The 23368-nt window shown below is 37.9% G+C and overlaps 1 protein-coding gene across 7 annotated transcripts in view; it reads right to left on the bottom strand.

Annotated features, from left to right (window-relative positions):
• Positions 1 to 23368, bottom strand: part of MARCHF1 (membrane associated ring-CH-type finger 1) — a 257681-nt gene that overhangs the window by 27227 nt on the left and 207086 nt on the right. For 5 of the 7 annotated variants that reach the window (XM_030022495.1, XM_030022223.1, XM_030022580.1 and 2 more), the window contains 2 exons: positions 12773 to 12852; positions 11760 to 12500 (listed from right to left, as the gene is read on the bottom strand). In XM_030022495.1, coding sequence (XP_029878355.1) covers positions 11760 to 12500; positions 12773 to 12852 — 821 coding nt within the window. The remainder of the gene's footprint in view (positions 1 to 11759; positions 12501 to 12772; positions 12853 to 23368) is intronic. The other 2 variants (XM_030022661.1, XM_030022733.2) reach the window with 1 other exon arrangement.

The raw sequence follows: 23368 nt of genomic DNA, 5'->3' as shown, positions 1-23368 counted from the left end.
AAGCCTGAGAAAAGTTATTTCAAAACAGAGAAGTAGCAGCCACAGCACAGATCCTGGTGTCACGCAAACGAAGCTTAGAGCTTAGAAACTTAGTGCTTAGGAAAGGCAGATATGTGCCCGCAGAAGAGTCTGAACACTTCTGAGGAATAACCCACCCTTTTATGCGGAAAGCTTGGCCCCACCGCTCCTGGGGTAGGAAAAGGGCTGAGGAGGGCCCTGCAGTGAGGTTGTCTTCCCTCGGGCCGGGCTGGGGAAGAAGGGTGACCTTCTTCCCAGCACAGGAGCACCTGGCGTACGTCAGGACAAAGCCTGGCAAAGACACCCTGTGAACGACTGGCTACAGCACGGCGCTGAGGCTGCCAAGTCTACGAGCAGGGGCAGGAGGAAATTTCAACGCCTAAGCAAAAGATCTATGGATCAAACCCAGCAGCTTCATGGTTCTTCCATAGTGTAGCCTAGAGCCATGAGAAAATGAAGCTACAATAATGGGAAAGCAGAACAAAGCTGCTTTGCTGGATATATAGAAAGAAAGAGACTAAGAAAAACCAACAGAAAAATGAAGCTCCGGAAACCTGGTGCACAAAAGCAGGTTTCAGTGTCTGTGGTGGTGCCCGTACAGCATCTTCTACCCCATGGGAGCGGAGGGGAGAAGAAAATATCCACAACTTCCACCTTGCACACATTCATTTTTTTGAGACACATTTTACAAGAACTCAATTTGCAGTTTCTTCTTTACTAACCCAGCCAAGCTAGGTGCATCAGTGGCTGAGTTCTTAAATGGAAACTGGCTATATGCTGACTTCTTGTTGAGCCTGTAGCTTAAGCAGAACTAAATTTTCAAAACAACAAATAGCTGTTTTGCTAACAAATGCATTCCCAACTGAGAGTTACATAAAACCCCATAATTTTCTTTTTAAATTAAAGCTGTTTCCCAAAGGAAAATTAGTATTCCTTGTTCATTTAAATTCAAGCTATACATAATTTATTTTACAAGCTTAGCACTTAAACTATTTAGAAATTAGACAACTAAGTGATGTACCCAAGAGCCTTTTTTCTACTACTGCCAGAGTTGTTTAAAATTATTTTAAGAGCTAAAATACAAGCCTAAACCTCCACTGGGATCTTCAAATAAAGTGACACTGTGAATTTGAAATGAATAGGAGTATTCTTTAGTAGAAATACTTTTACAGAAAAAACACTATATGAATTATACATTCTATTTCTGCTTTCTTTGTACAGAAGTTACATGCTAAACAGGGTGACATCAAGAACTTGTGTTATACAGAAGCTTGAACTAAATAATCTGATGGCCTCTTCTAGCTTTACAGCCATGAAATATGTAATGAGAATAAAACCAAACTTCAAATGGAATTAAAGTCCAGAGAAAATAACCAAAGGCATGGTTTTCATTAGCTTGAATGCTCTTTGGTGCAATTTAGCTCTTCATTATTTGTTTAGCCAAAAGAAATTAGCTTAAAAGAAGTTCACGCTACCTAAACTCACAGTCACAGTCTTTAAAGATATGTGGGTGCCTGACAGCTATTGAAACAGACTGTTGGCTAACTGCTTAAATACCTTTTGAAGACTTGGGCCAGATAACTTGTAATATCTTGCTCAGCCATTAGTACTGAAGCAGAATTTTGTGTGTCTTTGCCCTCTGCTATATTTAGCTATAATGTCGACCCTAATTATCACAAATTATACAAAATAAATTGTAGAGAATGGTTTTGAAAAATATGTTGTGGAAACAGAACTGAGGTAGGGATACAAAGCATAGACTTACCCAAACCATTTCTAAACTAAGTTGGAGGCCGAGAACTTCCATTCTAGTTTCCTATTTACATGATCACAACTGTTCAAAATTTTCACCCGTCAGACTGACTATTTACAGGGCTGAACTTATCCTGAGAGTAAAATTTGCTTACATACTTTAGCAATGAGTTGAATGAAAAAAAATCCCACTCTCCAATATAAAGGAAAAAAAAAAATTGCTAAATCTATACTGATTTATTTACAAGTTGTAGTACAGCACTGATCATGGTTAATAGCTGCAGTTTCAGCTGCTCAGATACACCTACAGAATTTACATACTCAGCTTTTCTCAACTTTCTAGTTCTTTAGTAGATAAATGGCCTTCATTATAGAGCAATACTTCTGACTATCTGGAAATGGAGGGAAGTCAGCTACTTGACCAAATCCTTTTAGTTAGAATCCCTTTATAGTTGCAAATTGAGCCTGCATAATTTTTATTTTTTTGGGGGGTAGGTTTGACAGCTTAGAGCTTTAAAGATTCCTGCCTGTGAACAGGACCTTGCTTGTCTAGGGAAAAGATTAGTACAAGGCTCCAAAGGAGCTTTTGCTCTATAAATCATGTGTACACGAGACAACACAGCACATACGAGCTATTAGATGATCTTCTGATTCAAATATACAAAATTTTTTTGCGTGTGTGTTTAATATACACCTAAAGAAACATCCCTACACATTGAGATCACAGAATATTTATTTTTCTTTAAAGAAAGCTCACTGTGAAACTTCATGAAATAATACTCCTTATGCTTAAGTTTTTGCTTTATATGCCAGCATTTTAATTACCGATCACATATTTCTCTAGCACAGACTTGTTTCTACAACCTTCAGCACACTGATGTACCAAACAAAGAAATTTATGCCAACGCTGTGGATATATCAGACAAAAATCTATACAAATTCTTTAAAGGATGTTCTTAAATAGCAGGCTTACTTATAATGTAATGAATTAGCAAAAAGAAAAAATATTTTTCAGGAAAAAATAAAAAACGCTGATCTGAAACCAAAATTAGTCTTTGTGAAAAATTTTGCATAATTCATATAAAAACTGTTGCAGATTTCTTGTATGTTCCTTACACGAAAAAACAATTCTCAAACAGAAACAGAATAGTTCAATTTAGAAAATTTTTAGAGAACAATGTATGTAAAAATGAAAAGTTAAAGAAGTTTACTGAGAACATTTTAGAATTATTTTTCAGTATTTCTTTTTGTTCAAAATATTAACTGAATTTAAGACATTCAAATGATGCTGAAAAACTCACGGATAATGCAATGCTTGATTGAGAAATTGTGTGTGACGTATTAAACTTCGTACAATAATGACTATGCAAAATGAGTAAGTAAAGTTGCCAGTAGTTTGAAGTATACCAGCTCCTTCACTGAAGGGCATATTGACACCATACATATATAAAGAAAAGAAATTTTTAACAGAAACTTCCCTTATTTTGCCCGGTCCTGTTCATTGCAAAAGTTAGAAGGCAGAAAGGGAAGTATGAAACAAGATGCCTACAGCTTGTAGACATTCATTCATATATGCTAATTGCATTTAGGCTGATTTTCAGAAAAACAGCAAGAGCTATCCTGGATGACTGTCCTTCACTTCTCATCAAATTAAGACCCTTTTTTTTTCCACACAGACAAACGTTTCTTACATAATCTCAGTTTAAAGGTCAACTAAAATCAGTATGAAGCAAGGAGTTCACAGGGATAATTTTCAGGTTTTCCCAACAGTGGTTTGATTTGGCAAAATCGTAGCAACCAAATTTACAATCTAGATGGTTAGTCACCATCTGAGCTGCTTATTGGAAGAGACACAGGTAGATTCCAACAGGTTTGTAGCTTTCCCTTCACGTGCAAGGTAACAATTTTACTCTCATTAAAGAGAATAGCTGCTAATCTCTACCCTCTTCGGAAAAACACCAGTTATCCTAACCTGTCTTTCACTAATCCACTTTACTCTTCAGTAATTAAGAAAATGGGCCAATCTCTATGCCTCTGTAGTGAAGAAGAAAATGCACTTATTCTGCGGGAGCCTTGTGCGCACCGTGAAACGTAGTGCTCTACCCCTACCCGGTTGGCAAGCGCTCCTCTGTGACAGTATCTGTGCAGCTGATTTCCAGAGATGACTATTGTCAAAGGAAGGTGATTAAGGATAAGAACGAATCAGCACATCCCTGCTTGTGCTTCAAGCCACATAAGAGCCTTGTCATTAGGAGCAGCACTGGCAGAAAACAGTTTGCAGTAATTCTGCACCAACAGAACTCCTTCAGTGGATCCCATATTTGAGATTGCCACTGTATCTCAGTACTTAAGAACATTTTCAAGAATTTTTGGCCATTACATATAGACAAAGGGTTTAGCTACAGTAACAGCGCAGATAGCTTTTACAGACTGCCTTAAAAATATATCAGGTCAAATTTTACCGTTATTAACAAATGTACAATCTAGGGGAATGCCTCTGAGGCTTTCAAAAAATCAAGTGTATATGGGGGCATGGGCATACTGATAATGATGTATGATAATGTTTAAGGGCTATAAGTGATGTAATTATTTAAAAACTGTATTGTTCTTTAATATTCCCGGGTGCTATATAGCTATGTCTATGGTAACAAGCACTGCAGTGAAAGTGTAGCAGATCCATTGAAAAAAGAAACCAGCTAGTGCTAAAAACCTGGTGTCTACACCAGGCACATCTTGGTGGGGTGTGCTTTGATTTGACACTGATCTGAGGTTGGACCAGGAATACATCTTGCAGTTTACTTTCACTCAAAGGGAATACAGTTGGAGAATCCTGAGACTAATCCTCAGCACAGTCTAGACTATGGTAAAAGTAAAGGTGATCAGATGTGCTTCAAAACCAGGCTCCTTATGTGAACTAAAGCACTAATGGAGGCCCCTTCACTGACAAAATCAGGAGGAGCTACTGCCTTGTCACTGTGACATATTTACCACTACTGTGATGCAATTTCTATGCACTGTGAACTAAACTAATGCAGATGCCCAATACCCATACTGTCATTTTCCTGCAGATGGAAATATACCAGTAGAACAGAAATGCTTTCGAACTTTTAACAGATCTCCCTAATAAAAGGGGGAAGTATCTTCTCCACATAAACACGCTCAAGGAAGATAATGCGTATTCCAAAAACATTGGTTTTGGTGAGAAATGATTGAAAAGGCATTTAAAATCTTGCCCTTCACTGGAAAGCATACCTGGACTCATAATGATTATGCAAGGATAAATTCTTACCCTATTCGGTGGGTACATCTCATTGCTGTATCTCACTATGACTAAAGGGATCTTAGGGAGAAACAGCATAGCTGGAAAATGTTGGACCAAGTGAATCCCTGGCTTTGATTTTTGGCTGTGAGGATTATTAGCTGCCAGCATGAAATACCATGAGCTCCTAGGTTATCTTAATTGGACCAAAAGGAACCAATTACACAGGTTTTCAAAAGGATGCAAAAAATTGCTCTCGTCACTGTCTGATAATCTTAAGAAAACTGTTCTCCTGTCCAAAAAAGGTCATTTTCTCTTTCTGCCAATTCATAAAGTGCTTGCAGTACTTTTAGATAGTTAGAACCTAAAGCTAAAGCAAACTTATGAACAACTCACAGTAAATAATTAACTCATTCATAAACAGAAACCAAAAAAATATCAAACTCTGCTCCTGCATAATTTATCACTTGGAAAAATAAAAGTTAAATTCACTAACTATGTTCACCCTGCAATAGACTACAGCATGCCATGTTTCCCTTGTTTTCATTTTGCAGGCTTTTTTTTTTTTAATCCCATTTCCATTCTTTCCACTGTTAAATCATAAAGTAATCTAAATGACAAATTGGTCCTCCTCTCTGTTTAAACACAGTGTGAATGAAGCACATTAATTCTCCATACCGAATGTAATCAATTCGTATACCTCTTCCCTGTCACTCCTGCCCTTCCGTTATGCTATAGTCAGCTGTCTTTATCTGACTAGAGGAAAAAACATTTTCAAATTGTTGCACCACATCAGTGGAATTTCATAATGGTCTAGGTAAAGCTTTCTCTTGATTTCTGCAAACGTGATCAGAATTTGTAAGAGACCCAAGAGCAAATAACATTAGCAAAAGCACACTAAATCTCTTATTTTGTCAACATTTCTTGTCCTTCTATTAATCTTCCATATAGGTGATAAATAGGATATCTAACCATCAAAAGAGTTACAAGTAATTCCTGCCTCAGATGCACTGTCAGTGTAACGCAAGATATGTATCAGACAAGATTTACTGCACTGAACATAGTTCAAAGAACTAGGGACTGCATCTTAAAAAAGGATTTAGATTTCCTCCCACCTGCCTAGTGAAAGTCAAAGCGTTAAGTAACTAAACTCCCTACAGAACATATGCAAGCTTTAAGTATTTAATAATGGGACCCTTAAAACCAAGGGTGTCCTCTCACCCAAACTTTCTAGCAGGAAGTGGTGCCATTTCACCTATTTGCATTAAAAAAATAGTAGGTTGTCCTGGTTCCAGCTGGGATAGGGTTAATTGTCTTCCTAGTAGCTGTTATAGTGCTATGGTTTTGGGTTCAGTATGAGAAGAATGTTGATAACACACTGATGTTTTCAGTTGTTGCTAAGTAATGTTTAGTCTAGAGTCAAGGATTTTTCAGCTTCTGATGGCCAGCCAGCAAGAAGGCTGGAGGGGCACAAGAAGTTGGGAGGGGACACAGCCAGGACAGCTGACCCAAAGTGGCCAAAGTGTGATGTCATACCCAGTATATAAACTGGGGGGAGTTGGCCTGGGTGGAGTGCAGCTCGGGAACTAACTGGGCATTGGTCAGCGAGTAGTGAGCAATTGCATTGTGCATCACTTGTATATTGCGATCCTTTAATTATTACTATTGGCATTTTATTAGTGTTATCATTATCATTATTAGTTTCTTCCTTTCTGTTCCATTAAACTGTTCTTATCTCAACCCACGAGTTTTACTTTTTTTTCCCAATTCTCTCCCCCATCCCACTGGGTGGGGGGGAAGTGAGTGAGCGGCTGCGTGGTGCTTAGTTGCTGGCTGGGGTTAAACCGCGACATAGGTTTTGAGAGAAAGAAGCAAAAACCAGGACTCAGTTGTCCCCCAGTTAAGTGACCCTAACCACAACAAAGACATGCTTGCCCTGTTTCGGCTCTCCCTGCATCCTTCTGAATCATGGAGAGCTTCCAAACGAGACTGCATAACCAGATGGCTAAAGAGGTGACAGATGGGGCTTTGAACCATCAGGCAGAGAACAGAATTAACCAGGATTTCATAGTGCTTCAAAGACTGATGAACCACTAGACCATCATATAAAGGAGGAGATTCCTCAAAAAGCAGGAGATTCCTATCAGAAAGTCATTTTGCAAAAAGAAGGCTTTGAACAGGAAAGTAAGCAGCAGTCGCAGTTCTTTAAACGGAAGGGGTGAGCAGCCAACATGCAGGACAAGACTCAGAGATTTGGCTCCTAATAAAGGAATGTATCATCCTGAGACCCCAAAGAAGGCACTAACATCCCAGGAAGACACAGGTTAAGAACACTGTTCAGCCAAACACTACAGTCTGGCAGTTCAGCATCCTCCAGTTTTTGGCAATTTTGGAGGGCTCTAGAGGGTATTTCAAGTCTATGTATTGTGCACTACAGTTTAAATTATTTACTGGATCCAACTTCATGGTTTCAGTATAAATATTTAAAATTAGTGTTAAATTTCAATGGTAGTATTTGAGCCTATATATCTATCTTCTGTTCACATTTATCTTTTTTCCTCAAGTCTATGAGGACTTGTTTCCTCCCAAGAGGCTTTCTGTCTGTTGATTTTGTCAGCACTCTACTACATGAATATTTCAGGATGTAAGTATTTTCATGCAAGATACTACTTTTGCAGGTCCTACTAAATAGTACTATGGAGAGAAAACCCTGTTACAACACTTGATTTCACAGAGAGAAACTACATATTCATATTACCTCTTGTCAAGTGCAATGCACACTATTTCCTCCTATCTATGATTGTGTTAACACATAGAAATACCCATATTAGTCTTTTCCTAAGTTTATAATGGCCTTTTAATTAATACACTAGCTTTTTAAAGCTGATTCTAAAAAATAATACTTGAAGTAGATTCTGCAGATTTCACGAATCATCTTCATCGTCTCCCTTACTACTTCTTCCCATTCCTACCAGTCTTCTGGCATGCCCTGCTCTTCTATTTACTCCTCAAATGAGGGTCTGCCATTACCTGACTGCATACACAGTCATTTATGGAGTTCAACAAAATCAAAATTCTACTTCTGATAAGCATTTTTTTCATAGTGAGAAACTCCACCTTATTTAAGTGTGTGGGGTTTCTTTCAGCTAATTGCAGCTCAGTGTTATTGCTGAAATGACTGCATCAGTACTACAAAAAGATTTTACACCAAAAGCATAACTACTCAAACAGAAAATCTTTCAATTCTCCCATCATAAATAATAAAAATACCATATGATTAATTCAGAGTCAATACACAAAGCACTTATGATACACTAGTGGTAATATCAACTAGCTAATTTTCTTTCCTTAGTAATTCCCACGTGAAAATCCATTGGAATAAATCCTCAAAATCCACTCACTTCATCATGTCCCACACATAGCTTTTCCCTTCAGGGAGATTACCCTCATGAAGACCAAAGAAAGCTATTTCTGAGACTATGCCTCAAGCCACATGGCAAATTCCAGAATAAACTACATACGAAGAAAATCTCGGGCACAGGGCAACTTAGAAAAAGGGGGATCCAACAGTATGATTTAGAAAGCCTGTCCTGTGTATCTCAAAAGAAAAAAAAAAAAAAAAAAAAAAAAAAAAGAAATCAGGTGCCAAAACAACTCAGCGTGGTCAGAACTTATGTAATTGTCCCTAATCCCAGAAGCAGAAACCTTGCCTTCTAATGGACTCCAGAAGAAAGGAGTATGTTCAGGGAAGAGATTGTAATGAACACCATCAATGCCATGCCATTGTTTCATCATTTTGGAAACAAAGGAACAGTGACACTAGAAGGGGAAATGTCTTAATTAAAGTGACCAAGAGGCCTACATTAGACTAGCTGAAATATATATTGCACCATGGTACTATACTTCACCTGACTAAAGTGCTTATGCTAGAATTGGGTGCGTGCTGTCACGTTCCCGCTCATGCAGCCAAATGCACATTGAGGAAACTGCCTTATGTGTGTATATAAATGCATTCCACTGCCAGTAATTCATGAGGAATGAAAAAAATTGCCTACCCAAACACCTAAAGACAAAATAACTGGCACCAGGAGATGTTTAAGACCCCTGTTCCTCTGCTATTTCCACACAATCCCATCTAGGTGAGAGCCATTCCTCTCAGCCAGTTTTGTCACATCAACTAGAAGATATGAATACCTACGATGAAAAGCTTGAAGAAACACCTCAAGAAAACAAATTTTCCACATCACAACCAGCTATGTTAATTCCAGTCTTAGAATAAACATCACAAAAAAAATCCTTTTTCTATTTCTCATGCAGAAACATGGTTACTGTATATGTGCACATCTGCATTGAAATGTAATTCTTTTTTTGTTTCAGATGCAAGCTTGAGAACCTGAAAAAAAACATACCACAGATCATGAGCCAATTAAGTGCATGGACCTGTCCTGAAAAACAGAAACTGCAGTCTATACTGAATTGGTAGTATAAACATGTCTGTCTTTTTCTTCAGCTGTCTGCAAACTGATTAAGACAACTTACCAGCTATGAAAAATTAACAAGCTTTTGATTTTGTGATGTTTTTCCTAGATGTATTATCATCACTATGATACACCTAGTAATGACAACAACAAAAAAAATAGCATTATCCCTGACATGAAGAAAAATGCAATTATGACTCTCTGACAAATTGTGTATGACAGGCCAAGTTATCAACTGTGTTGAGTTTAACTCTGGTTGTTCAAAGAGCATCTCCACTGATAATGAGCCTAGGCACACATACTTATCAAAAGTTTTCAACCTTCCTCTACTAAACAAGAGCCTAGCTGAAAAGCTCACATGCACATCCAAAAAGTCCACCCTTGAACCAAGCTCCAAGTCTTACAAAAAGTGCCTGAATAATTATAATGCAACTGAATGGGTCGAGAAGATAGATGAAAGACTGGAGTCCACTTTCCATCTGAAAGGAAAGTCTAAGGTTGGGGATTTAGGCAATAGTTAGGATTAATATACATGAGACAATTACAAAACTTTAATTTCTCTTTTTTTTTAACACAATATAGTTAAGCCCATCTAAAGAGCCATGCTGAAATAATTTATTTCAGGTTTTGTGTAGCTCATATTCTTAATAATTATTAAATGGCCCTATTATATATGTACTTTGCCTACTACACTGGATCTTCAATACATGCAGGCTTGGTGGTTCAGAAATTTAAGACAACTCTGAAGTCTGAAGTATTTATCTGTGCACATCTCTGCATCATACCATGTAGACATACTTCAAGTGCTTCAGTAATGTGTAACATGGTTACCACTGCTGCTGTTTCTTTGCATTTCTGTAAGGTGTGGAGGTCCCAAGCCAGTGGCATGGTCCTGATATGCAAGCTGATGTACAAACACAGCTAGACTTTACCCTGAAGAATCGTAAATTATCGTGACAGACAATGGTCGGACAACTGAAATGTCCATTGTTGCTTGGTAAGTGTAACAAGGAATGCATAGCACTAGCTGTATTAGTAATGACTTTTATCTCCTGCTGTGAAAAAGCACAATGTCTGCAGGTCATCTTTTTTCTTTTTAAAACTAGGATCTTTGTAGTGTATTACTAGGTTGAAGTATACTGTGAAACTGCATATGTGGCATCGTGAACTTCCTCATTCTGACTGTGTTTACATTTCCATGCAAATTTCTTCCCAGCAAAGAAAAGTGAGAAGTTTTGGGTTACCATATCAAGAAACTAAGCCTGATCCTCATTTACACATTGTAGATGACAGTCAATGCTGGCTCACAAGCTTGGGGAGAAAAAAAAAAAAAAAAAGAAATACTTGTTTCAGTTCTGTTAAACTTACGGGATGGTGCATTTTCATTTACCACTAAATTAAGTAACTCAAGTCCACCCAGCTGCCTACTCCAAATTTGGATTTCAGCTCAGAATTGGCCAGCTTGCTCTCATTTCCAAGGGAAAACGCTCACCTTCTGATTGTGTGCTTTACACCAAGTGTATCAGACTGTCAGAAGCCTGAACTTCAGAACTAGAGAGAACCGTTGGTGTTGCTTTTTCTTTCCCAAAGCTTACTTTAATGCTTATGCTGCCCAATCATCCTTTGTATTGTTCCGGTCCTTGTGATGGGTACCAAACTAACAGCCCCTACACGCTGACAGCGTAGAGCTGTTCAGCAGTGCAGAGTCCCGTACAACTTACACCTGACTGGAGAGGCTGTTTTGCAGGCACCATCCGTCAGACTGCTGTGCTAATGGTAGCTCTAGAGGACACCGAATCAAGACCATAAATTTATTTCAAGTAAGTCAATGAAAAATGACAAAGAGGGGACCAAAGCTGGATTTGAACTGATCACCTAGGGAGGAAAAACTCCATATCCCATTGTATTGAGCTATCTGGCACTCTTGCCTCATTCTCTGCCTCTGGCTGGAAATTTAAAACACAGTAATACTCTACCAGAGGACACAGTGTTTCCGTCTTCATGAAGAAAAATGGAGCAAAGCAAAACATTTTGTTTCCTTGTAGGATTACTGTTTTTAAATAAGAGAAGTATGTCTTCAGATTGAGATACACTAACTTGTCTGTAGCAAAGGTTTTTGTTATTTCTTATGGCCAGCCTAGCAGTTTATTACTGAGAAACAGTGACAGAAAGCAGTCAAGAGAAGGGCACTCAGCCCATGGCGGTGAGAAATTCCTCTTAAGAACGTTAAATCTTTCTTATTAGGGACTAACCTGCATACTTCTAAATCATCAGACCAGTCATCATACAACACTGGAGGCTTCTGAACAGCATCAGTCACACCGGACCCTGCCCCAGCAGGTCCTCCGTTATCTGGGACTGCCAGAGCATCACTGCCAGAGCCTGCCTCTGCAAAGCAGTCTTTCGAAACTTTATCGTGTCTAAGGAAAGACACAGGCCGCTGATCTCTGTAGTAGTTTTTCCCTTTACTTTTCCCACATTTTCTTGAGGAAATCCTTGCTTCCTGAGATGACGCTGAAGACTGTGATTCCTTAAGCCTTGGAACCCTTCTTCGGCGGTGATTTAAAGTAGGATTCTCAGGGTCAGATACCTCTTGCTTCTTTTTCCCCATTGTCCCCAAGGTGACAAGTTCAACAGCATTATTGTTAGAGGACTCATCCTGGTTACTGCATGATCTATTGTTCCTTCTCCCTCTCCTGGGCATTCTGGCCTTTTCTCTTGCTCTCCTCCTAGCCTGAGCCCACTGACTCTCATCTGAAGATGATGATGAATCAGATGCATTCCAGCTGGATCTCGCAGGCTTAGGATGCAATTTACAGTCTTTCCCCTTTCCTTGCTTTTCTGTATGCTCACCATAGTCTCCAGGCTCTCTTTTCCGCCTAAACCTTCGTTTTACTTGTTTCTTACCAGACTCCCTATTAGAAGGGGCCAGCACCATGACAGGGGTTGCATGTTCAAGCTCATCTTCTGATAAATCATGCAAGGTAGTAGATCTAGACAAAGCAGTAAGCAAAGGAAAGGTATGGAAATGGTAAGGGTGGGTGGAAAGAGAGAAATCACAAAAAAAGGATGAAAATGAGAACATGAATTTTAATAGAAAAACATGAGCTGAAAAGCAAAAACAGAACCAAAACAAAGAGAGATCAAAAGAAAACTGAAGTCTATGTAAATTATGAATAGTGTTAAGCATAAGCAAGAGCTACATATTATTTAATAAAAACAACAAGCATCAGCCAGATTATGGTATATTTTTCTCAGCACATACCTACAAATGTCCTGAGTGGAAGGGCAGACAGACAGCCGTGACTGACTCCTGGGAGCTGTTCCTGTTGTAGGACTGCTTGCCTGTTGAAATAAGTTAGACAGTTTGGAATCTTTGTCCATGAAATACATTGCCGATATTTTACTGCGTTGCCACATGATTACAAAATTAAAGTAACTGTTGCTGCTGTTCATAGCGCACTGTTGAGCACATGCAAGCTCACAAAATACAGGAAGCCTGACCAAAAGCAAAACCTATTTGTGGAACTAAATATGACTGAAGTGTTTCAGCTCTCATTCGCTCATGACTACTTTTTGTCACTGTTTGAGGAAGCATTTTTTAACACTTTAATTTTCATTTTGGTTTTGATCTACTGCAAATGTCTGATGGGAAAAGATGTTGGTTTTATTTCATGCATTCAAACAACCATGATGATTCCTTTCAAAATGGAGTGAAGTGCATTTACATTATGCTGAGTGATAAAGAGCACAAAGTTAACCTATGCTGAGTAGACTGACAGAACAGCGAGAAAATTAGAGTATGTTTTAAAAGGTTTTCAAGGCAATCAGATCTTGTAGAAGAGCTGAAAAATGTTAAACTGATGAACCTGAGAAGACCAAAGTGCAGGCTGCATCTCTACAGAGCTGATCACATTCTCAAACAGCAGGAGAGATATAAAACATGTTTAGTATGTGACATTTTGCTCATAAGGTTGTTGCTACAAATTGCAGACTCAGTTGCTCAATACTTCCACTGAAAACATATTTTGATGGTGTTAACAGCAAACCATTTCAATCTGCCTCACAGTCTACTGGCAGCATAGCTATATAGAATGCAAATTTAAATCCAAGGCTTTGTGATTCTTCAGGATCACTCACAAGGTACAGTACTGTGGGAAGAGGGTTCAATACAAATCATTCTTAAGGCTATGACCTTCCTTTAGCTGATAAGGGCATTAGCTTTTAGTATGCAACCCTACCCCATTGTGAGCACTACTACCAAATGGAGACAAAATACTATAAGCCTAAAAGCACCAGATGCAAGGGAAGAATGACTATTAAGCAAGAATACAAAGTACAAATAACACAAAGATGTAAAGGCTGTCATCCCAAGCTTTTGTACTAGCAAATCAAATTCAGTCACACGTAGAGTCCATAATTAAAATTATTTCTAGCTCACCTTTCATAGACATTTTTGTGGTGTAAGTTTGAAAATTAATAGTACAAGCAAAAATAAATAAATACAGCAAGTACCTGCTGACACTTCACTTTTATCTAAGGTTCTTAATATCCATTATTTTTCATGCATAGAACTTTTGGAAACATCAGTCACCACTATGTGCATTGTTGCTTTTAATGGGATACCAGCCGAGACTTAAGAACAGTGCTTTTGCAAGAAAATAATCTTCTAGCTTTTGGAATTCAAGGAACCCTTTTTACCTCTTGATTAATACCACAACAGCAAAAGTATTACTAATTCTTTACTACTAGTTCCACAAAATGAAACTCAGAGGTATGAAAACTAAGCCAACATGAGAAATTAAATTGATAAAGCATTTGGGCACAACCGTTATGTTCAAATGGTTTTTCAATGGCTGGGTCCACCAGGCAGAGAAGGAACTTTAGTGTGTCTACATACAGTCTAATGCTGGAAAAAAAGACAAGTATCAGTGAGAGAAATTGTATTTCATATCTCTTTTTCTACAAAAGCAACATTTCAATTACACATACTGTGAAGGAATATGAATTGTTCTTACATACATATTAGAAACAGATGGCATATGTACAGTTGGGTATATAATCTTTTTCCACCTCAACCTCTGCGATTAGTTTTAAGCGATTAGGCATACCTTAAGCTACTTAATGAGGAAAGATGTACACATCAGCACCAGAGCCACGTTGTTGGGCTATGTTCTGCTGCTGTGTGAAAAAACATCCCTCCAGACTAAACCCCAGGTGGACTGCTGAAGTAAATCCAGCCCTAGAGTCGAGCACGGACTTCTGAATTTGCGCCTCGTGACTAGCTCCCATTTCTTTTTTCCCCTCACAGCTGCAGGACTGTTACCATTGCTTCTTTCAGGATCTGTGTACTACAGGGATTCGGCTTGACCTTAAGCGGCAGTCAGGTCACCCCCATGCTGTAAATGCAAGTTTTATATCACCCTGCCACAAGCATTACTCTTCAAAGGGCTAAGGAGAATGGCTAAACTGGCCCAGTAAGCTTACAGTAGGTCTGCACAAGTTCAAGAAACTTTCAGCAGCTATTAAAGCAGGAAGTCAGCTAGACAGTTCTTAAGAGGGCAGGAATCAAGCCAAAAATGAAAACAAATTCCTTGAAAAGCTTTTACACTTATTATTTGGGACTGGAGACAGGTGGAAACCTGATTATTTTAAGATAAAAATTACATCACCAGTTTGATTGCTTAAATCTTACATTTCACTCTCAGCTGTAGAGGTCTGGACTGTTTCAGCCCTGCTCAGTCAAATTTACTTTCTAGTTCCCCTGCACTGGCATAATGATGTTATGTTTAGTTGCACATAACTCAGAGGAAGGTTTATTTCCTTCTAAAATAATTTACATCAAATTCTTAAAAAAAAAAAAAAAAAAAAAAAAGAACACTTCTTGCTTGTTTGTCTAATCCCTATTGGAGCAAACCTGACATCTGGGCAGGCAAAAAGCCTATGCACCACTTAAGTCTCCGAAAAAAAAGCAAGAAAATTCCAATGTGCACAAGATAATTCAGATTCTTACCTGTCAGCAAGTCTCATTCAATAAGTTTCTACAACTTTTAAATACAAATTTTGGTTTTTATCTACTTTAAAATAGCTTTTAATGGTAAATCATAGAATCATAAAATACCAGGTTGGAAGAGGCCTCAAGGATCATCTGGTCCAACCTTTCCGGGCAAAAGTACAGTCTAGATAAGATGGCCCAGCACCCTGTCCAGCTGAATCTTAAAAGTGTCCAATGTTGGGAAATGAAAATGAACTGATGGAGTGATTTCTAAAATGAAGAAAGTTAGTGTTTCTGATATTCATTATCTGATGATTAGTTATGGACCTCACAGGTACTGGAGGGCCTTATTTTGTAAATAATTCCAGTCATATCTCTGTAAATTAAATAGGAGTGGAAAGACCTGTTAATGTCAGTTCTGTCCCTGCTACCACATGTCATGAATATAATCATTCACTTCTAGTCATGCTGTTTTTAAAACCTTGTAAATTCCAACTCAGCTGGAAGCTTATTCCAGACCTTTACCTCCAAACTCCTTTGCTTTTTCACCCTACCCATGTTCTGACAGCATAAATTGCATCGGTTTTCTGCTGCCAACACTGCCTCTGGGCTTACCTCATTTCTTTTGGTAATATTCCCTCTTAGCCATCTCCTCTACAAGCTATACATCCCAAACTCATTTAAAAAAAGGTATATTCTTTTAAATCCAGCCTCACAGTAAAGACACCTAAAGTAGCATTTAGTCGGTTGGTGTATTTACAGAGCACAGCATCCAGCCATATGGAAGTTCCAGGTTAGATCCTAGAAGGGATATAGTTGTATGAGTACAGCATTTTGCTTCCTCTGAGTGGCAGAGCAGGCTGATGAACCCAACCAAGCGCTGCCCTGCACAAGTTCCACATTTGTTGTTGGTGCTACTCAGAGTCTCTGCAATACTGTGCTGCCACAAAACACAGCATTGAACAAGTCCATCATCCCTGCTCATAATATAAGCTTTCTTTTATTTTTAATAATAATTTTTACTGCTAGTTTTAGCAAAAAGATCTTTTAAGTGCATTGAGTTTATTTTAAGGGCGTATCTGACAAACCAAAACATGATCATTTGAATATATTCTGCTCACATCATATCAGTCCAGCTCTTATGGGAATGTATATGCAACAGATGTTGGAAACAGTCTCAAGCACACAATTATTGCTATAATTGCTATCCCATTGCTATATTGCTATTTAGCACACTGAATATTTTGAGATACTGTATTTATTGAATAGAGGGATCAGATTGATGCTGTGGACTCCAATTCCACTTGGCAGGCAGAATAATGAATTTTTTTTAAAAATAGTATTCCTTGAACAAATGTCTACTTCAGACAGCCATATTGTACAGCTCATTGGAATGGGAAAACTAAACAAGCACGGTACTAATTTTATCATAGCAAATTATATCAGCAGCATAATTAAATGTGGTAATTCAAAATAAAGTTGTCTGACAATAAGCAAGGCAGCTCATTTCTCTATGCCATCAACACAAGGAAGATGTTTGAGGGATAATGCCAACTCCAGCTGATTAGATTTGGCATTTCAAAAACGTTGTTAGTAGAGAGAGATTCCCCAGTCACCACCTTCTGCTGTCTTGGCCAGTTTAGATGAACTTTCTTGTCAAGGATATGCAATTCAATTAACAGACATGACAGGGCACTTATCCATAATTATTTTTGGTATGTTCAACAGGATTTGACAGTATGCTTTTCAAACAGAATACTGGTAAATAAGGAGTCTTCAGGACAAGTGAGATGATAATCATTTATCTGACACAAGGGGACTTCAATATCACACACGTGTCCATGTTAAAAGACTGCAGCAAAGACAGAAATGGGGGACAGAATGAAGTTCAACTGATGAAATAAATAAGAATTTCAAATCACAATTGCCTTTACTTTGGTGTTCAGGATCTGACAGAATTTTCCAGATAACAACAAAAAATGAGAGTCCTCACTGATGATCTATTGTTTAACACTGCATGTTGAAACTAGTCCAGGAACGTGAGTCAAGTTGTGCTCTTCTTAAGAGGAGAGAAGGGCTCTGCTTTGACGTAACAGAAAAGCTGAGTCAAAACACGTTCCACAAGTGCAAAGCATTCATATAGGAATGGAGTTAAGCTTTAAAATAACAAACCAGATGTAATGGACAGCTGATATAAAATGGCCTCACAGATATCACCAGAAAGGCTAGTGAATCCTCTAATGCCTCTGTTCTGAATAAGGAAGGCCAGAGGCATTTCCAAAAGCTGCTCAGCTTACAACAATGCTTAAGTAGAAGGTTGCAGAAAATTGAGGGATGACAGGGCAGACAGCGAATATGACTAAAGCTTTTATTCTCCTACTAAGTATGCTTTATAGCAGTGATACATCACAGAATCCTCCAGATCCCACCAGCCAATACACTTAAAAAGCTGAAACTCTATCCTGTTAAAATAATGGCACACCAGGGAATGGATAACTTAGAAGATTAGAGCAGTCTGCATGGCAATAAGCTCAGCAGAAGATCCAGTCTGTGTATTTTCACCTGAAAATTTCTGCTTTGTAAACAATGCAACTTTTTGTGGAAACCATCCATCTTTATACACTTTTATTTGGATAATTCCTCAGATTTAAAAAGATTAAACATGGTGGAAATGACCCAAGCCAGGTGTATCTTACAAAGTGTGTCTTGATGGCATCTGAAACTTATGCACATGGGTTTGGGGGAGGCGGGGTTCTTGGTTTTAGTTTGGGTTTTTTCTTTTCTTGGTTCTTTATGATGGAGTTCCTGCTTTGTGCTCAGATTTCAAAGTTGTTATACTCTGATTGATGGCTTTGCAACAACCGTTAAATTAATTGGTAACTCAATTTCTGTCACATTTTCTTTCACAGATTTTTTTTTTTAATTATTCCTTGCACATTTCTTCCCCAAACCTTTTCTTTCTCTCCTGTCCTCCTTCCCCTCCTTCCATCTGCCTCTGAAGAGAACGAATAAAGGGAAAAGTGAGGAAGAAGAGGAAATATCTTTATGATTCTGCTGAACAATACCATTCAGCACCTTTGAAAGTCAGTATGATCCTGTTATAAAATAGTTTGAAATCTAAATCATTGCAGCAGGTTCACTTTCCATCAAAGTAAAAGCAAAATTGCAAGCGGCAAATCTATCCTACTATTTAAAAAATGAAATGAACAAAAGCAATTACAACATTGACTTGTAGCTTCAATAAGCTGCTTAATATAGATCTGTAAGACAAGAGAAAATAAATTAATTTTTATTTTAAAGGTAGAGGTTCTACTCAAAAATCCACTTTTTCTATAGACATAGAAGCACTGCTAGCTAAGCTTTGAATTATCAGATGGATTATAGTTTGCAAAAGTCTTTGTACTGCAGCAATGCAATATTTTTGATTCATGATTCTCTTCAAGGATGCACCTTTCTAGGCATTATCACTTTCTTAAGAAAAATGTTTTGTAGTTCTTATAAAAAAATACACTGATGTAGGCAATTGAAACAAAGGATGGGCTGGTCTCTATACAAAAGGTGCAGAGCCCTGAGACCAGCAGCTTTTAACTGTCTGGAAGGAGCTAAATGCAAATTTAGCCTGTAGGAAAGGTGAAGCACAAACATGCATCTTCTTTGTTACTGGATTTTGTAGTACTTTAGTTCTAAAGGTTGTCAGTATCAGTATGCGGAGAACATCATTTAGACTATCTCTTCCAAAGAGGGCATGTCTTTCCACATATCCCTCTATCTGCAAGACTTAAAGCCTCAGAATGCTTCCATATACCAAACAGCTTTCAATCATATGACATTCCTGCCATTCTCGCTCAAGTTGCGTATGTATGTGAGTGCACACACTTACCATATTCTTCATTTGGTCTGATGGGCTATGCAGGAGACAGACTGGATAAATTCCCATCTGTGAGGATACCATTATTATATGTGAACAACTCTACTCTGGTGTGTATTTGATATCTATTTATTCCAGCCCTAAGGAAGAGAGAAACCTAAATGTGCCAGAGCAAAAGAGCTGTAGAAAGAATATTGAAATGACTAAGCCAAGAGACAGTGAAACCCTGACAATGCACCGTTATGAAAAACAGGAGACACCATATTTTTCTGAAGTGCAATAAACCTCAGACTGCAGAAAAAGGTGATTTTGTATCACTGTAGAAATAAAGTTTGCTTAATGGAATTCTTTTTAGGACAAAGACCTGAAATGTGCTTCTGAGTGCCATGGTGAAAAAATAAATGCCATATAAAAATTTCCAGGAGTACATATGGAGCAGCTAAGTTATAGACCATAATTCTTGTTGAAAACTAAACAATAAGCATATGTAATAACTTGCATACCATGTCTACTGAAAACAAATCAAATCTACTTCTCTCATATGGTATTGCATATGTCCTAGTTTCAGCTGGGATAGAGTTAACTGTCTTCCTAGTAGCTGGTACGGTGCTATGTTTTGAGTTCAGTGTGTGAAGAACGTTGATAACACTAATGTTTTCAGTTGCTGCTAGTAGTGTTTAGACTAATGTCAAGGATTTTTCAGCTTCTCATGCCCAGCCAGCGAGAAAGCTGGAGGGGCACAAGAAGTTGGCACAGGACACAGCCAGGGCAGCTGACCCAAACTGGCCAACAGGGTATTCCATACCATGGGACGTCCCGTCTAGTATAGGAACTGGGAGGTGGGGGCGGGGAATCGCCGCTCGGGGACTAGCTGGGTGCTGGTCGGCGGGTGGTGAGCAATTGCACTGCGCATCATTTGTACATTCCAATCCTTTCATTATTGCTGTTGTCATTTTATTAGTGTTATCATTATCATTATTCGTTTCTTCTTTTCCGTTCTATTAAACTGTTCTTATCTCAACCCGTGGGTTTTGCTTCTTTTCCCGATTTTCTCCCCCATCCCACTGGGTGGGGGGGGGGGGGAGTGAGTGAGCGGCTGCGTGTTGCTTAGCTGCTGGCTGGGGTTAAACCACGACAGCATATCATCGGATAGGACTGAAATCTGTGGTAACACAATGTCTTTACAGAAATGGAAATTATATATAGGCATTATACACAAAGCAAGCTTGTATAAACACGTAAAGTTGTGGTACTTAACACATTTCAAGCGTATATGCAGTTTTGTCTGGATGTGTCAATGTGGCACATTTAAGTATACTCAGAATTCACGGTTGGTAAGAATTCTGATTTAATAAAACAGAACCTGTATAATTTTATATATTACTGTATGAATACAATCGTATTTTTGTATGTATTCCCTCTCATTAGAACATGAGTTTAAAACAGGTCAAGTGTATCCAAGAATAAATTGAAAATGTGTTCTTTTCTGATGGTTGTCCCCTGGAACTGAGATGCGTTTAATGCAATTTTATTCAGAACTTCAAATTTCGGGTAGACTTAGGTAAATTCTACAGTCATGCCTTTTGTTAAGCTCACTGTAAATAAAGAATAAATTGTATGGACAAGCCACAAAGTATTCTCTAGACAAAGAAATCAAACAGTTACATGTAAAAGGGAAAAGAAAGTGCAGCAATAGTTATTTTGCCATTGTATCTAGTTCTAGCTTTTTGCCATTCTCTGCTTTATGTTTTGATGAACAAAATACTTTTCACTAACTTGCTTACTTTGTGCTGTTGTTTTTTACAGTAGATGAGAGTTGAGAGCCAGGTCAGTCTTCACCTTTGATATTAATGATTCTGTTTATGAGCAAGAAGAATCATTTAGATGACTAACATAACATTTACACTCATATTTTAATGCCGGTTTTGTATACACGGTGTTATTCACTGTAATGACACTTTTGAAGGCTGACATTTCATACTTTACAAGAGCAAGAACTTATATTTTTTTCTTGGTTCATTTCCTTTTTGAAAGCTCTAAGTTTTCCCTCAGTTGCCTACTACAGTAATCTAGAAGCTATACTTGGAAAGGATGGAGCTACACGGTTCCTTGAAAAAAAACAACCCACCAACCTGGAAGAGAATTATCATTTATGATTAGTGTGAAATTGGCAAAGAACACTAAGAATAACAAATGTGGATCAACTTGTAGCAGGGCAGTCCCCTGTACAAAAACGCAAGGTGTCACAAAATCGGTCTTTACAATTCAGTCATGTAACAGGTACCTTGGAGATGCTGCAATCCCCTTTCAGGCTATCGAAGTCCATGAGATGAACTTCTTTAAAAGGAACATTTAAGTTCCTTTATGGTTTTTCCACCATAAAACCTACCATTTTTGCTTACAATAATTCAGACAGACAATATTATGTATTCTCTGTTGGTATCACTGCCAAAGACATGGTGGTATGTTTACCCATTAAAAAAATGAACAGTGTGCAATAGTGAGTTCTGCTTCAAGTTGTATAAATCACCCAAACTGTGATACAGGACTCTTCATACATTCACCTCATACTGACAGAGGATGAAAAATTAGAGAATATCAAAGCCTATGTGAAAGAACATTCCATTTTAATGGAAGAGATTAGATGGAAATTTATAATTCAAAAGGATAAAATATTACATTACATATTACATAAATTGATACTCTGTGAAATGTCTTTCAAAATCACAAACCAAGTAGTGCAAATCAACAATCAATAAATTGGCAACAATAAATTTTTGATCTAAAACTTTAGTGGGCACTACTTTGACATGCTGGTGCCTTTTGGTTTTCATTTGTATCTTACTGAGAGGAGCCCATCCTGACATAAGAAATCAGTAGAGAAATTGCATAAACATATAGTAAAATCAATTCTTTCCTTCTTTCCTTTCTCTGTTGTTTTTCATATTCTAAATTAGACCAATGAATACTATCACACAGAATATTCCGAAACGATCACCTCACTTCTTCCTGATGTAACTCAGTGGAGTTTTATTAGATGGATGCTTAAGAGACTTGTAAATAAAAAGTGTTCTAACACCTGCTCCAGGCTTTTGAGAAGCAATTGAGCCAAAACAAAAATCAGGCAATTTGCTCCAAGCCTGAGTTTCTCTGCACTGAAAAATAAGCCCAAAGTTCCCGTCAGAGACTTTCAAATCTTACTGCTGAGAGAGAATCCTTCTCTAAGGAACTCTTGAATCATAATTAACATGCAGAAAGATAATTACAATGTGTTAGAAACATTTCTTCCAGAAAGCATTTTAACATAACCAGACAGCCTCAGAAACACATATAAGCACAACCTCTACAGACTGTAATTCAAACACAATATTTGTTCCACTGGTTAACCACAACAGAAAGAAATGAATCCACCAGAACCTTCTCAGACTAGCTTTCCTCTTAAATTATACAGATATTTAGGAACACATAACAAGTTCAACAGAAAAATATACAGTGCATAGAGCTAAGCAGTGGCAAATACTTAACAAACAAATTTTTAATTTACTAGATTTTAAACACACCCAGATAAGATAATTCTAATTCTGAAATCCAGAACACTGCACAAGACTATATCTTACAAAGGATAATAAAGTTGCCTCTACTACCAGCACCATGGGAAATGGGTGGGAGAGAAAGTCTAAGGGTTAAGAAAAAATAATAATTAAAAAACAGCAAGGCTAGTTCATAACTCACATTTCTAATACTTCTATGTTTTTATTTATATGATTAGAGTAGATAGGTTTTGAAAGCCATAGTTAGTAACTAGGGCTCCACTTTGTCACTATGAGATAATATGAAATACAGATCAGTCCCAAATATGATCTATTACTCCCAATGCTAGCAGGGCAGAAGGCAAGAAGACTTGTTTATAGATTCTACAGGAAAAATATAGGTTATTACCAGAAGTGCAGCAGAAATCAGACACTGATACATTTTCCTAATTGTCTCTGCTTGGAAAA

Source organism: Aquila chrysaetos, chromosome 1 (genome assembly GCF_900496995.4).
Source record: "Aquila chrysaetos chrysaetos chromosome 1, bAquChr1.4, whole genome shotgun sequence".
Classification (NCBI taxonomy): domain Eukaryota; kingdom Metazoa; phylum Chordata; class Aves; order Accipitriformes; family Accipitridae; genus Aquila; species Aquila chrysaetos.
The sequence above is the reverse complement of the archived record's forward strand: the minus strand, read 5'-3'. Positions and strand labels throughout refer to the sequence as shown.